The sequence below is a fragment of the Alligator mississippiensis genome, chromosome 6 (assembly GCF_030867095.1).
Source record: "Alligator mississippiensis isolate rAllMis1 chromosome 6, rAllMis1, whole genome shotgun sequence".
NCBI classification, from domain to species: Eukaryota; Metazoa; Chordata; order Crocodylia; family Alligatoridae; genus Alligator; species Alligator mississippiensis.
In genome coordinates this window covers 67,277,141-67,293,297 of record NC_081829.1, presented here as the reverse complement: position 1 = coordinate 67,293,297, position 16,157 = coordinate 67,277,141, and the positions used below count along the sequence as shown (strand labels likewise).

General features: G+C 45.1%; 1 protein-coding gene across 1 annotated transcript; it reads left to right on the top strand.

The window, feature by feature from the left end:
• The first annotated feature begins 11,420 nt into the window (after positions 1 to 11,420).
• Positions 11,421 to 12,930, top strand: CH25H (cholesterol 25-hydroxylase). The gene has a single exon (XM_006272246.4). It carries the CDS (start codon positions 11,544 to 11,546, stop codon positions 12,366 to 12,368), a length of 825 nt encoding a protein of 274 aa, XP_006272308.3. The 5' UTR covers positions 11,421 to 11,543; the 3' UTR covers positions 12,369 to 12,930.
• The last annotated feature ends 3,227 nt before the right edge of the window (positions 12,931 to 16,157 follow it).

Sequence of the window (16,157 nt, the reverse complement as noted above, 5' to 3'; positions counted from 1 at the left end):
GAGTACAGTAGAGGTTGTATGTTCAGGTAGCAAGGAATACAAATTCCCATTTTCTGCTAGCTCTGCTTAGCAGGGGAATCCAGAACTGATTGGAAGCAAAACTAGAACCATGTACCAAGTTGAACTAATACCACTTCACTTTGCCTTGCAAGAAGTGGGATGGGAGTTATGAATACTAGGCCTATGCGAAGCAGCAAGTATTGGATTCGGCTTCAGATTTGGCCGATTCGAGGGACAATGATTCGATTCTCAGTGATTCGAATCACCATCCTGATTCGATTCAGCCGATTCAGATTCAGAGATTGGGCCGCCAAATAGAGCCGAATCTCCTCTGAATCAAACAGGTGGCGGCGGCAGTGGCAGGGATGTGGCGGTGGCAAGTGGGGCTCCACCCCCCAGCCGCTTCCCCAATTCCTCCTATGGCTGCCCCGCCCGGCCCCAATGTCCCAGCTCTTTAAAAAGCCCTGCACTCACCAGCTGCAGTGGCAGCAATTGGAGCCTCTGCGGACTTGTAGCAGAGCCCCCCTGTGCAGTACGGGGATTGTCCCCCCTGCGTGGCAGCTATTGCATTGTACATGTGCAGCATGGCTCAGCAGAGTGCTGCGCATTGTCCTGGAGGTGGGGTGGCTCCAGCAGTCACCCGGAGCCTGGCAGTGCTCTGCCTGAGCTGCCTCAACTCCCAGACAGTATGCGAAGCTCCATGGGGCCCTGGCGAGCCGTGCTGCACCCTTGCGATGCGACAGCTGCCGCGCAAGTGCCAGGCAGGGGGAGACAGCAATCTTCGTTGCCCCCCACTGCCCCATGCTGCATGGGGGCACTCTGCCACAAGCCCCCAGAGGCTCTGATCACCACTGCTGCAGCCAGTGAGCGTGGGGCTTTTTTTTTTTTTTTTTTAAGTGCTGGGATGCTGGGGCCAGGCAGGGCGGCCATGGGTGAGGCTGGGAGAGACAGTAGGGGGGACACTCGGGAGGGTTGGGGGAGTCAGCAGGGGATGAGGCCAGGTGGGGGTCACCCCATGGTCCCTTCCCCTCCCCTCCTCCAGCCCCTGCCCCGTCCCCTAGTTGCTGGCACGGAGCCCAGGTCCAGCTCCCTACGGACAGTAAGCAGGGACTGCCCAAATCTCCGAATCTATTTGGAGGCTTCCAATTCAATTCAGAAGCTTCTGATTTGATTCAGACCTTTTAATGGGTTTCCCGATTCGATTCAGATTCAGACCCCAAATCTGGCCAAATCTCCTTTAAATCTGTAACAGGGTGTCTCCTCATCAGGTCTTCGCCGGCTGCCACACCTTGATGGAAAAATATTAGAGTTGTTACCCATTACTGGCCCTGCTGACAAGGGCCTTAATACCTGCTCTGGCCTCCCCTCCACGGGTCCCATGCCTTGCAGATGTTACTCTGGTGTTACTTCTCTGGCCTGTGGCCAGAGCAAACTGCATGCAGTTGTAGCTCTTTTCTACAGCCCCGGAGGGCCACTCACATACCACCTCTCTCACCAGTGTCCTACTCATTCCACTTGTGCGGGCCACGCCCCGATCCCACCTTTGTCGCCATGTGCGGCGGCGATTCCGATCTCATTCCCGTCACCATGTGCGAGCCGGGGGCGAGCCGGGCCCGTCTTCGTTGCACACGGGCTGTGGCCAGCAGCCCGGGCACACGGGGCTGGAGAGAACCGCTGGGCGGTTTAGCGCACGCGAGTTAGAATTAGTTACGGAGGCATAATGGTTGATTGAAAAGATTGTTTACTTACACCCAAAGATGGTATTGGTGTAGGCTGGACAGGTTTCCAGGCACAGCTCCCTCTTGGATCCTCACTAGAGGAACACGACAAATCGATTGCTCCCACGGAGTTTGCTAGGCTCCACGGGTCCGGTTCGGTTGGGTTCGAAAAGTTTCCCCAGAGTTACTTAGGTTCCGCGGGTCCGAAGTTACAGGAAAGGGATACGTCTAGGATTGCGCTCGGCGACGGGGAGAGGCTAGAAGCTAAAGCTCCGTAGGCTCGGTTCTATTGCCTCTATTGCCTGCTTAGGGGAGGCGCGCCAGGTCCGCGAGGGTCCGCAGCGCTTGGACATCTTCACACAGAATCTCTTTTGTCCTCCCTCCTCCGACCTGGGCGGAAACTACCCAAGCCTTTTGTACGGCTAGCAAGTCAATCGCTAGCCGCCACGTGTGCCTACATTAGGAATGGGCCAATAATGTGGCGTGAATCCTAATACAAATGGCGGGAACTTCTTTACAGCGTGTATCACTACGATGCAAAAGAGATGCACCCTGCAAAGAAGCTGTAATCTGGCAGGAAATCCCCGTTGCACCAGAGTTCTCTCTTGCAACAGAGAACTCTACTGTGCAAAGAAAGCGACAAATTGGCGGGAAATAATTTAGCGGTGCCGAAGCGCACGCACAAACGAAAAATCACAACTTTGGGTTGTGACACCACTGGCTCTCACCCAGCCTCTTTCATACTGCCCTCTCTCTCAGGGCCACACTTATCCTATCCGGCCTCACCCCTGCCCTCACCTCCTGACTCTGATTGGAACAGCCTCTCAGCCTATGTTTCTCCTTCCTTCCTGCAGCAAACTGCAGCCCAGATTATAGCTATGGGCCAAATGACTGCCCTCATCAGGCACCTGGCTGCTGCCTGTTTGCTGCTCTTGAAGTGACAGGCACCTCACCAAAGGTGCCCTGCCACAGAATCAAATTGGCTACCAAAGCTTCGCACAGCCCTAATGATACCCCTATCCCAAGGGCTGCTGTGGCTGTCTATAACAGGTTGGAGTTCCAGGGGTGGTCAAGATGCCCCCTGGTGGCTACACAAATCTTGCCCGGGCTCAGACTAGCTCTTTGGGTGCCCTCTCAGCTCCTGGTCTCACCCACCATGCCTTTGGTGTTAGGCAGCCTCCCTCCTAATAAATCTTGTGAGCCTAAGAGTGAACCTATCATTGGAAGTGTCGGACTTTGGGCTTTGGCCTTCTCAGCCTCTGCCCTTTTGCTCTGAGTCCTGTAGCCCTAGTCCATGGACTGGACTGAGCTTTAGTGTTCTCAGCTTCTTGACTTGTCCACTTAGGTTTGTGTGTCAGACTGCAGCACCCCCCTGGGACCTCCTTAAGCACCCCTACAGTCGCCCCTGCAAGCCTTTGGGTCTATCTGTATCAGGCTTCTAGATTCTCCATATCTCTGCTGTGGCCAGTCAGTGACCTCTGGCCCCTTGGGCCCTGGCCCCACCTCAGGCTAGTTGAGACACTACGGGGCAATCCCTCAATAACCAACCCAGTATACTGAAATCAAAATCTCAAACACAAATCCTACCCCCCTGGGTCAGGCTTTCAGAGCCTTCCTAGATTCAAACTATAATCAAAATACACATATCGGCCCTTCTGGCTCTACCAGACTGCTGCTTCAATTCTGGGCCTAAATCCTTCCCTAGCCTTCAGCTCTCTGGCTGGCTGAGGTCCTTGCATACTGGCAGGCTGCTACTACTACTGCACACGCACCTTTGCAGTGCTCTCTCCTCCTGCTCAGCTCCCTGAACCAGACTGCCTAGCCTTATTCCTCAGGCCCTGCCTTTCTTTCAGTCAGCTGACTTTCTCTGAGTTGCCTGCAGGTGCCTCCTAATTAATCCTATTAACTGGGGTTCAAAGATTCACAGCCCAACACAGCCCCAGCTGTGTCCTGTTTGTCCTGCAAGGCTGTGGCTAGGCTCTGGATCTCTTCATAGTTTCATAGTTTGTAGGGTCGGAAGGGACCTTGACAGATCGTCAAGTCCAACCCCCTGCCAGGGCAGGAAAGAGTACTGGGGTCAAATGACCCCAGCAAGGTGTTCATCCAGCATCCTCTTAAAGACCCCCAGGGTAGGAGCCAGCACCACTTCTCTTGGAAGTTGGTTCCAGCTCCTAGCTGCCCTGACTGTGAAGTAGCGCCTCCTGATGTCTAGTCTAAATCTACCCTCTGTCAGCTTGTGACTGTTATTTCTAGTCACTCCTGGTAGTGCTCAAGGGAACAGGGACTCTCCCAATGCCTGCTGGTCCCCCCTGACTAGTTTGTAACAGGCCACTAGATCCCTCCTCAGCCTTCTCTTGTGGAGGCTGAACAAGTTCAGGTCCCTTAGCCTCTCCTCGTAGGGCCTGTCCTGCTGCCCCCGATCATGTGGGTGGCCCTCCTCTGGACCCTCTCCATGTTGTCCACATCCCTCCTGAAGTGCGGCGCCCAGAACTGGACGCAGTACTCCAACTGCGGCCTGACCAGTGTCGCATAGAGGGGTAGGATCACCTCCTTGGACCTGCTTGAGATGCATCTGTGGATGCATGACAAGGTGCAGTTGGCCTTCCTGACCGTGTCCCCACACTGTCGGCCCATGTTCATTTTGGCATCAATAACGACTCCAAGATCCTTTCCTGCTTCTCCACTTATGAGAAGGGAATTCCCCAGCCTGTAGGTATGCTGCTGGTTCTTCCCCCCAGGTGCAGTACCTTGCACCTGTCAGTGTTGAAACCCATCCTGTTCTCATCTGCCCACCCTTGTAACCTGTCTAGGTCCAATTGCAGCCTATTCCTCCCTTCTAGCGTGCCCACATCCCCCCACATCTTAGTGTCATCAGCAAATTTGAATAGGGTGCTTTTTACCCCTTCGTCCAAGTCGTTGATGAAGATGTTGAACAGCGCGGGTCCGAGGACCGAGCCCTGGGGGACCCCACTGCCCACATCCCTCCAGGTTGAAAATGACCCGTCCACCACCACTCTCTGGGTGCGGCCCTCCAGCCAGTTAGTGACCCATTTGACTGTAGGTGTCGATGCCACAGTCCCTTAGTTTTTTAATGAGAATGGGGTGAGAGACAGTGTCAAAGGCCTTCCTGAAGTCCAGAAAGACTATGTTCACTGCTACCCCTGCGTCTAAGGATTTTGTGACCTGGTCATAGAAGGCCAACAGGTTGGTCTGACAGGACCTGCCTCTAATGAACCCGTTTTGGTTGCCCCTAAGCATAATCTCCCCTGCTGGCCCCTGGTGGACATGCACCAGGATAATTCTCTCAAAAAGCTTACCCAGGATCGAGGTAAGACTAACTGACCTATAGTTCTCTGGGTCCTCCTTCCTCCCTTTTTTGAAAATGGGAACCACATTGGCCCTTTTCCAGTCCTCTGGCACCACACTAGAGCACCACAAGTGCTCGTAAAGCTGTGCCGGGGTCCCGCAATGACCTCTGCTAATTCCCTCAGTACTTTGGGGTGGAGATCATCAGGACCAGCTGATTTAAATATGTCCAGTCTCTCCAGAAGTTCCCTGACTCGATCCTCACTGACCCTAGGCCTGGGTGCACCTCCCCCGGGGCCTGAGGGGGTCCCGGCAGATGGGCTGATCTGGTCCCTGTTGAGGACAATGGAGGCAAAGAAATCGTTAAATAGGTTAGCCTTGTCATCTGGCGTGACAACCAGATTTCCTAGCATGTCTTGCAGAGGCCCCACATTACCGGGTACCTTCTGTTTGCCCCCTATACATTTAAAAAAGGACTTCTTGTTGTCCTTAATCCGGGTAGCTAGTCCCAGTTCCATCTCTGCCTTTGCCTTCCTAACTGCCCCCCTGCAGCCCTGAGCAACAGAGGTATAGTCTTCCCTGGTGATGGCCCCTCCCTTCCATTGGGTGTATGCCTCCCCTTTAGCTAGGAGATGTTCCCGTATGCTTTTGGTCAGCCATGGGGGCTTTTGTGCCCTCTTGCCCCCTTCGATCCTTGTTGGGATTATCTCCCTTTGGGCATGGAGGATCGTCTCCTTAAGGAACGACCACTCCTCTTGGACACCCGACGCCCCTCCCCTCCGTGACCTCAGTACTTCCCCAACTATTCTTCTTACCTCATTGAAATCCGCCTTCATGAAGCCCAGGGCTGCTGCCTTGCTGCTGGCTTTTGCCACCTTGTGCTGGATGGTGAATTCCAGCAGGCGATGATTGCTGTCACCCAGAACGCTGTCTTGAAGTGACACAGCCCCTCAGGTGCTCTTTCCCACTGTTCTTGTAGACTTACAAGTCCTGCAGTGATAGATATGCTTGAGTACATGAATGGGATGAAGCAAGCCAAGAAGATGAACTACAAATGGAAGGAGGAAGGGGAAATCATTCCAGTGGCATGTACTGAGTTGAATTCTGAACTTTACCAATGCAGATTGTACACATTTAGCGACTCTATAACACTTGTATGATGCTCTAGGGACTGCAACATGCACCAACATAACAAGGCACTAGTTTAGGAGTTAAAGGTAATCTGCAACTATTCCTGCTGATTTAGGTTTTATTGTATTATTCTATGATCAAGAGCTATTAGAAACCAATAGAGTGGAGGTATGTAGCTAACTCCATCAATATCCATTAAAGGTGGATATTAAAATCTGAAATGTGTACTAGTCCAGGATTGCTCTCCTAGAACCTATAGTTTGCGTGCACACAAAATGCTTTATGCTTCTGAAAGGAAGTTCCTGATTAGAATCTCGTGCTAGGGGTTTTGATGGAGCAATCTGAGACATACATTCAGATTTTTCTTCCTCCACAGGTATAGAAGCATGTAAGAGTTCAGGTAAGACGTGGCATTGTCCCATTTCAAGCACATCACAAACTATAAGTAATTCTGTAATGTTAGAATTACATTAGCCCTTGCAAAACAGCAATGTTGCTTAAGTAAATCTTATGTGGTGATAAAAAGTTAGCCAATAATTTTTTCTAAGTAGAAGTTAATGCTAAATTTAACTTTCAGAAAGCAATTTACCTTATAGGCCAATGATTCTCAACCAGGGTGATGCAATGCCCTTTGGGTGCCATGGGGTGGCTGCACAATTTTAGCACTGTTAGGTATGCAAACACCTATGCGGGATTCCCAGGCTAAATCCAGAGATTGCAAATAAGAATCCAAAGTATCAAAAACATTCTGACCTGTTGTGGTCTTTGAGTTCTCTTCAACAGCAAAATTGCTCTTTTATTTTTCCATGGTCAAAAAACAAATGAAGGCTAAGAGCTGGCATTTTACAAGGGATGCCTTGTGGCTAAATAGGTTGAGTACCACTGTGAGAGGTGATAGAGAAATTTGGATAAGCAAACTTTTAAGGTTTTATTTCTATGCTATATTGAACTGCTACTGGAAAATTTCAAAGAACCTTCTTCACAGGAAAAGGGTAGTTCATAAAAAGTAATTTTTTATGGAAACATGAGTTCCAGTTTTGACAGGAATAGCATCTTGCCTCTGGAGTAGTTTCTGGTCCTCCACCACAGCCTGAAATGCAGGGTTTAAGCCACTAGTCTGGCATGTGGGACATGATTCAATCAATTCCCTGCTTTACCTGATTTGGACTAGGGACTAGTCTTCCCTAGCACCAGCATGCCTTTGGCTATTATGTAGCCCCCACTGATTAAAAAAAACAAAGCAGAACCACAAAACTTTTTTTTTTTTTGAAAGATCCTTGTTTTGTCCCCCTGCAAAACAGAACATCTTTTGAAATTTTAGGAGGCATCCAAGGATGAGAAAACTGTCTGCTGCTAGTTTTACTGATATAATAAGTTTCCCAAATGGAATTCTCTCTTAGAGCCACTTCTTCATTGTAAAGTTGAAAGTTGTGACTGCTTTCTGTCACATGGGGGTGCTATTTATTAACAAATAGGACTGCAGAAGGCACCTTCATCTAGGGAACTGAGAAGGCTTTGTCTAAAATGGTGCCAGTAGCAAGAGCTGTAGAGTGCAGAGGTCACACTGTTTCACGAAGCATCTTAGAGGAAGGTGAGTCTGCTTAAAGGACCCCAGGTCCCTTCTACTTTCCCAGCAAGCTCACCAATTTGTCTTTAAGTCAGAGGTAGGAGTAACACCTTCTCTTCCTTCGCTGGAATCTGTTGCTCAGGTGAGTCCTGCATGGCTTTCCTCTCCACCTGCCATCCTAAGGAGTTTGCCTGTCCTGCCCTGCAAATGACCTTTTCAGGTAAGAAGCCTAGGATGTGTTGGGACCTGCTCTCTGACCTACCCCCTTCTGCCTTAGGAATAAAACAGAAGTACAAAACAAAATGTGAACAACCATGCTGGGCAACAAAATGTGGGCAAGCACAGCCTTTTGCTCCTAGGAGAATAAGACACTGCAGGTTTCTCAATGTTAATATTTTGCTCTTGATGGTATTTGGACAGGGCTTGTCAGCAGATGAGTTTCTTCAGTAATCCTGATCTCTTTGATTTGTGTAGAAGGCTACACATCATGACCTCCACTGTTCCCAGTTCAGACCTGTAACCCAGGTCTAAAAGGCAAACCCTGGAGTTGTGCCCTTGCAGATTCTAATCAGGATCCATCTGCACAGCCTCATTCCATCATCTGTTCAATCTCAATTCTGTAACAAGATTCCTGATTTTTGCAGACAACCCATTTGAAACTGCTGAGACATGGGAATTTTGGCAGCACTACAAGCTAAGTGGAAAACACTGGATTTATAATGTTGAGTTCAATACAAAAGGACATGCAAACAAAACTCCATTATTTAAATAAAAGGAATGTTTGTCAATGTATATTGCATTGATATGAAAATCCAACTAGAGGTCCCCTTGCTTAGGGTACCACGTGCTGACTGTTTGGAAACCTATGCAAAATGGAGATCAATAATTTTCTGAGGCCTAGGAGTCTTGTTACCTCCAATACGTGAGGAAGCACACTTAGGATCATGAGCCATTGTTGTGCCTGAATGCAATCACATCTAGTAAAAGCAAGGGGCCATGAACAGCATTAATTCCAGTACCAGAGGGAACTCATTGAGTGCCCAGGGCAGGGGGTGGGGGGTCATGGATTCAAGGAAGGCAACAAGGGTATGTTGACCACAGTATATGGCACAGGGAGAAAGAGAAGCACCATTCTGCTTAACCTCTGCCCCAGACCACGCCCCCCCAGACATACTGATGTGGCGCTGCGCTGCTCAGCTCCTGTGGCCAGGCAGAGGCAACACAGGGCTTCCCAAGCCACTGCAAAGGTTCAAGGGAAGACAGGGGGAGAGTATCTTCATTCTACTTGCTCCATTTGCCCACTCATTCCCAGATATGCTACTTGATCCAGTGTTTCATCCTCCCAATCTCCTGTAGTAAATGGAGCAATGCCTGCTCTCTTCCTGCTCTACCTCATGCACCACTACTGCTTTCACCTATTAACTGCTGCCTGTTAAATCCTTGACTTGTTGTGGACTCTTGTGCAGGACAGGTGAGGAGAAGGACTGCAACACCCGTACCACTGTAATTTTTTTTTTCAGGAAGCTTAAACATGCTTTTCCACAGTAAACTTGATATTTGATTGGCCAGATGTTTGGTACTTACAACTTGGTTGATGGGCATTGAACAGAACTGGCATCAATGTATCCCAAGGATTCAGACAGAGATACTTGAAACAGTTTATTTTGAGCATTTGAACACTATTTGTTTGATATAGAGGCATGGGAGGATTTTATGTATATTACAGGAAAAATCACTGTAATGTAATAAAATAGAGGGGCGATTATACATCTGGCAGACTTAATTGCTAACTGGAATTCATTAAACCAACAAACCCTGACTTCATAGAATTTTCTGTCCCCAAATATCAATAGACTCACAAATTTGCCTCCTTTGGCCCTTCTGTGAAAGAGAGGTCAAGCTAAAATATTAAGTTTAAAGGACTAAAATTTAAATATTTAGATTCAGATCTTTGGCTGGTGTCCATTAGCATAGCATAGTTGTGTTTGTGCCATTATCTCTCTCATGTGAATTGGATGGGGCAATTCTTGGAAGGGCAGATTCAGCCACTGTCTCTCATGAGTTGTGTCAGGCTACCTGAGTGTTGCCACTGATTTCATTGTTCCTAGTTATGGAGTGAGGTAGTGCTGAGTCTGGGGAAGGATGATAGAACAGAGTAGTTCTTGTGCTCAGAATAGCCCTTTAGAAGGGTGGAAATAATTCAGGGAAGAAGCCCTGGGAGAAGATAAACTATAGTTCACTTTTTTATTTTGACAAATAGAAACTTAAGCAGAGAATAGAAACCATCATACCTCCTTTGCTTTTCCCTAGTAGGTTCAAAGGGAATTAAAATAAAGAAACTTGACCATGTCTACATGAGTATAAACAAGCACTAAATGACTGTGCAGTAACCCAAGTTCTAGCGCAGTAGCACTAACAGCTTTTTTTGTGATGTGGACTAAGTAGTAGCCTGAGACTACTGCGCCAGTAGTGTCATGTCATGGCTGCTGCCACATGACACTACTGCACATTAGCCTTGGGCTACTGCACAGTCAGCATCTCATGTAGACGCGGCCCCTGAGTCCAGTTGTAATGTCAGAGTGAATTCTCTCCATAGGAGGAGTTCTTAGGATATTCTTGACAAGCTGTGCTTTCCATCTTCAACAAAGACCAAAAAGCAAAAAAACGAGTTACTTTGTGATTATATAAAGAGTAGTTTGAAAGGGCAAAGTACTTCCTCCCCATCTTCCCATTCTTTAGCCATAAAATTGCTTTAGCAAAAGTTGAAAAGAAGGGAGCCAATCCAGTCAACCATTAATTTGGACGCATACAGCAACCAGATGAGGCCTAGATCCTTTTCAGGGCAAAATACTGATAGATGTAACTACAAGATTATGTGTTTACACAAGTGCTTTAATGCCTTTGATAAAACTACTAGAAACTTTTACATTATAAAATAGGTTTGTACAATGCTTATCACTGTAAAGTTGTATCTGTTTGATTCTGATGATGCATCTAGGGATTTAGACATTTCATTCTTTTTACAAAGCAGTTCTGTTTGTTAAAAGAAAAAAGAAAGAAAAAAAATCTAAGATTGATGGGAGCTTTGACATTTTGGTCAGTGCAGGATCATGAGCTGATTTTGCTATGAACCAGGCAGATATGAGATAAAGCCACTCATTTTGGATTGAGAGCTCCAAGCTGTCCTGATTTAGGGTTTTGGTTGGGTCCTTTGTAGAGATTAGGAACTGTTTGCAAACTTGGACCTTGGTTTAGATTTCCAATCTTTGAATAGCCTACAGGGCCTAGGAGAGGAGGTCAGATTGTGGGGGGAAGGAAGGTGAGGGAGATGGGGGGAGGATGGACAGATTTTGGTAAATCTCTGGTAAGAATCATAGGCAAATACTCCATATGGGTAGCATGATTGATATGTATCTATTTTCTGGATGGGGTAGCAAAAGCAGTGTGAGTGATAGGATTTTAAAATAAGTAAAAAGGGCAACAGTTGTTAAGGTACATAAGAGACACATCACAGAAAGCACTACAGTCTCTTTTCTCTGCTTTCTAACAGATATATAGCAAGCACTAAGAAGTAAAAGAATGCTTCTCCGAGTTGGATAACTGAGGCTGGATTTTGTATCTTCTTAAGGTAGATATTTTAGTGGTTAAATCTACTTGCACTAATGAGAGAACTCTACTCTGAGACTAGTGTATCCTGTTGTTTCCGGACAGAAAGGATATTTTCTTTTTTTGTCTGTTAGGAAGTGAAAGGGGCGGGGTTTTGAGAGGCATAAAGCCCTGTGAATGCAGTGCAGTTCCAACAGTTACAGACTGCAATCAGCATGAACTGTAGCATGCAGAAGAGAGTCCTGCTCAGCAGTGGGAGGGATGGAGAGTTTGACAAGTTGGCTCTGCAGTTCTTCTGGGACATTGTCAAGGAGAAGGAACCTTTGGTCAGGTCACCTTATTTTCCAGCACTGTTTTCCTTTACAGCTTACATGACTTTCTGCCTTCCTTACGTTGCACTGGACTTTTTAAGCACTAAAATACCAACCCTAAGAAGATACAAAATCCAGCCTCAGAGTTATCCAACTCTTGAAATGATGGTGCCTTGTGTACTTCGAAGTGTTTATCACCACATGGTTTTGATTTTCCCAGTGACGGTTGCACACTGGTATTGGAGACCAGTGCATCTACCCGTGTTGGCCCCTGAGCTGCCCAAACTTCTGCTGGATGTAACAGTTTGCCTGCTTCTCTTTGACTTCCAGTATTTCCTGTGGCATTTGCTTCATCACAAGGTATCTTGGCTCTACAAGACGTTTCACAAGGTTCATCACAAACACGTTTCTACATTTGCTCTTACTGCACAGTACTCCAGTGTATGGGAACTGCTTTCACTTGGATTTTTTGCTGCCATCAATCCAGTGATGCTGAAGTGCCACCCTTTGACAGAAATGATTTTCTTCCTCATTAACATTGCATTGTCAGTGGAGGATCATTCAGGTTATGACTTTCCATGGTCAACTCACAGACTGGTACCATTTGGCTTGTATGGAGGAGCTCCACATCATGATCTCCATCACCTGAAATTCAGATCTAACTATGCTCCATACTTCACCCACTGGGATAAACTCTTTGGAACATTTGCTCATGTACATCCGAAGTAAGGGAGCTTGTCTATGAACTAGCACACTTTGTGCAACTTCTAAACTGAAAGAAGAGTTTAATTTTTCAGACTGATCAAAATATGAATGTTTGAAATCAGCTATATGGGCCATAACTGTTATTTATAACAAATATTTTATGTCTCTGTGTGTCTGTCTGAAATTGCATTTTTTAACTATATTATTTCTATTTGAGTCAAACATAAGGAAGTATAAAGAGACTTTGCTTTATTTCCTTTGAATATCCCAGCTTTTATAAAGCATGTTATATATTGTTGTATGATGTTCAATACATACACAGAGAAATATTTTCTAACTGTGATAGAATGATACATGATATGAATAGAAACTATACACACAAGAGTTTTTCTATGAAATTTTATCTGCCAGTTTATATTCATCCATACTGACCTTGTTCAAATAAATTGCTGTCTGATAGAACTAATTCTCTAATTTGGTTTTGCTTTTCTGTGCAATAATTTGAATATTTATTTTGTGTACCTCTTTAATGGTCTATTTTTAAAGTGAAATAAACTCTGTTGTAATTAAAGTGATCCTTTAGCCATTTAGCCCTCCATCTTTAGTGTGAAAATGCATGTGTGCATAGTTTGGCACTTGTATCAGTTCACTGGTTGACAGTGTCTCTTATTAAAAGATAAAGGTGCATAGAAGTAAATATATCTACTGAGTACCAGAACTGGACTATTAGTTTGTTTTCTCCAGAGAGTAATAAATTGACAATTTTTTCTGCTTTTGATAAAGGAAAGGAAGAATTCAGTTTAAAAATCTCACCTACATAATGGCATGAGAACAAAATACACTCCCTCAGCAACAGTCTAACTAGCAAATTCTGCAATTGCCAACCTCCAACTTCCAATTTTAACTTATTATTACTGACTTGCAAAAGCCTGGTTAGGAATTTGAATTAAATTTACTCAAAATTGAAAGTAAAATTCCTTTCATGGAAGGATTCAAGCCCATGGAGGAGGACACTGATGAAAGAATAAGAAGCTAAAAGGCTGCTAGCAGAATAATTATAGATCAAACATCAGCAGGCTAATCAAGAAATAAAAGGCTCCCATAAGAAAGTAAATGTGAAAATTTAGGTTCAGGCTTCTGTATACCTTCCAGGAAAAATCCCTAATGCTTCAAAGGGAGTTCTGTTCACTTAACTGTGCTACATTGGTCTTTTAGTGTTACTCCTGATGATTTAACAATGGCTGGTTTTGTAATACAATTGAACAATCCAGGAGCAGGTGAAAGTGTGATTAAGTGGCAGAGGCTGACATTATACACATGTGACCCCATCCCAAAATGCATTTGCAATTATGCTAGGAAGAAAAATTGCACAGGCTTTGGGGAGGCAGAATATCAAAGAATGACAAGGTTAGTAAAATTAGAGATGATCTGAGGTTGTATAACAGAGGGAAGAATATTTTGGGGATCTACAACATTTCTTGGTTGTTTCCTGGGATAGGAAGGGGGTTCAGTAATGAAAGATCATTGTTTAACAAATCTATGAAATAATGCAATTCTAGTACTTATTTTTATTTTCCCCTTGTGACCTTTGCAGCTTTTTAGGGATGCTAGAACTTCATTAACTACACAAAAGAATAATTGGGGAGGGGAAGGAGGCTAAATGAAGCTTATAAGAGACCTGAAAATAAAATATTATGAAACATTTCCAAGCAGAAATAAAGGCCAATTATCTTCTTAAATATTACAGGCTTAAATGTCTTTACATGAACAGCAGGGAAAAACAGAGGATTCTTTTCCCTGGCAAATGTGGGATCTAAATCACAAACTCTGATTTATTTATTTACGTGTTTCGTCATGTTATCACGTAATCCAAAGCTGCTCTGTTAATTCAAGAAAGCTTTCCACTCATATGTCCAGCTGCTAATGTTTTGATTAGATTTATGGTTTGTCTTTTTTTCTGGTATAATCTTGTCTGATCTCCAAACTAAACAAGATGGAGCCAAGCCAGCTCTTGGATGCTGCAGGAAATGCTGCGAGTCACTCAGTATCCATTACCAGTTTTCATGCTAAAACATAGTGGAGTACTCCACTCCTGCAGGAGTGGTTTCAGGTACTTGGTCATTAGGCTATAAATAATGTTTAGCCCAGAATAATTGCTTTCAATCTTTACAATGTTCCTCCACATGTGTGGAGATGATGTCCAGCTTACCATGGCAGAATCAGGTGATAAATGTATTTGTTGCCCACTTCACTGAACTTCTGTCCATTCATCCATGTCTATTATTCTGAACTTTTCTGCAATTCAAACAGACACCAGAAAAATACTTCCTCCTTTTCTACAAACAGGAATTTCCCTCTAAATTACCTTGATGAGGGGCCCAGGTAAGCTAGTTGGCTGTGCAGTCTGTGGCAATGTTGAGGCTTGTTATTACAGGACCTTGCAAAGCTAAAACAGGAGCAGAATAAAGGTATTATTGATACTTCTTTGGGATTGCATAATTCTGTTAAAATCTCTACATCCCACCTCTTTGCCATGAGTGCACATGCCTATGGAAGGGGACCAACGCAATCATATTTTATGACTCCTCGCTTCCCAACTACCCCACTTTGCACTCTGTTTTCTTCCCATATTGCATCATACTTCATTCAGAGAGTGAGTTCCTCAGAGTAGGTATCTTTTGCAACTTTACATGTGCTTTGTGGCATTTGGCACTATTGTTTGCATTTCATCATCCTTACCGGTACAAGAACCTATGAGAGAGGGGAGATGTTAATCAGGATGTGACTGCAGACCTTTTGCAGTTTAATGGAAGAAGACAATACAGAGAAAAGAATATTCTAAAAACTGAAAGATGTAGAAACTGGTGTTTCCCATGGCCTGTGTAAATCCCATTTTCACTGAAAGTTCAGCATATTGCCTACTGCTGAGTGTGAGAGAGTGAATCCTGTGGCTTGGTAGTGCTGACGTTTTGCTATTCTGTTTTACAGTTGCTGCTTTTTCCTGCAGTTCCTCATCCTTCATGGCAAAAGCCAGACAAATGGAACAGTATGTAATAATGCTTTTTGGTAACTTCCGACGTCAGTCAACTTTCCTTCTTTTGCTTTCTTGCAATTTCCTTCCTCATTACTTGTGTCCCACATCAAAAAGCAGAACATAGATTAGAGGTTTTCCATCTGGTTTGCAAACAGTGTTATATATGTAATACCATGTGTGTAAACAGCAGTTTCTTTCTTTCTGGTCAGTTACTTAAAGATGTAAAGTGGGAGAGGCAAAGATGATCATTAATAACTATTTATTTAAAATCCCAGACTGATAAATGGCAACAAACTGGGTTTTGGGCATTTCCTTACTTCTGCAACTGTGCCTTATTTATGATGAGAGGAAAATGATACACAGTTAACTATCCAAACTCATAGTTTGATCTTGCAAACTGAGAGAACCCACAAGAGCCCTTTGGCAATTTGAACACTTAGCATTTGCTTTGAGCTAGGTCTAGTGCAGTATCACCTTGTGACATCTGAAAGCACCCTGTTTTATTGGTAGGGGGGCGTGATGTACCTTCAGAATATCTGTCCCCTCTAAGGTGCATCGAATTGGATATGCAACACCAATTTCATTTCTGAAAGCGGGTTGTTTGAAAAATAGCTGTTAAACAGTGTGTTCTACAGTGTGGCTTCCAGAGATTTTTATTGAACTCCAACAGTTCTATGGTTCTTATTTAAGCTGGGCAATAGCTGGACTAGAGCTGGAAAAACTTGCATTTCTTATGGCTTTCCATTGAGGCTTCATCAGGCCACTCCATCTCTGCACCT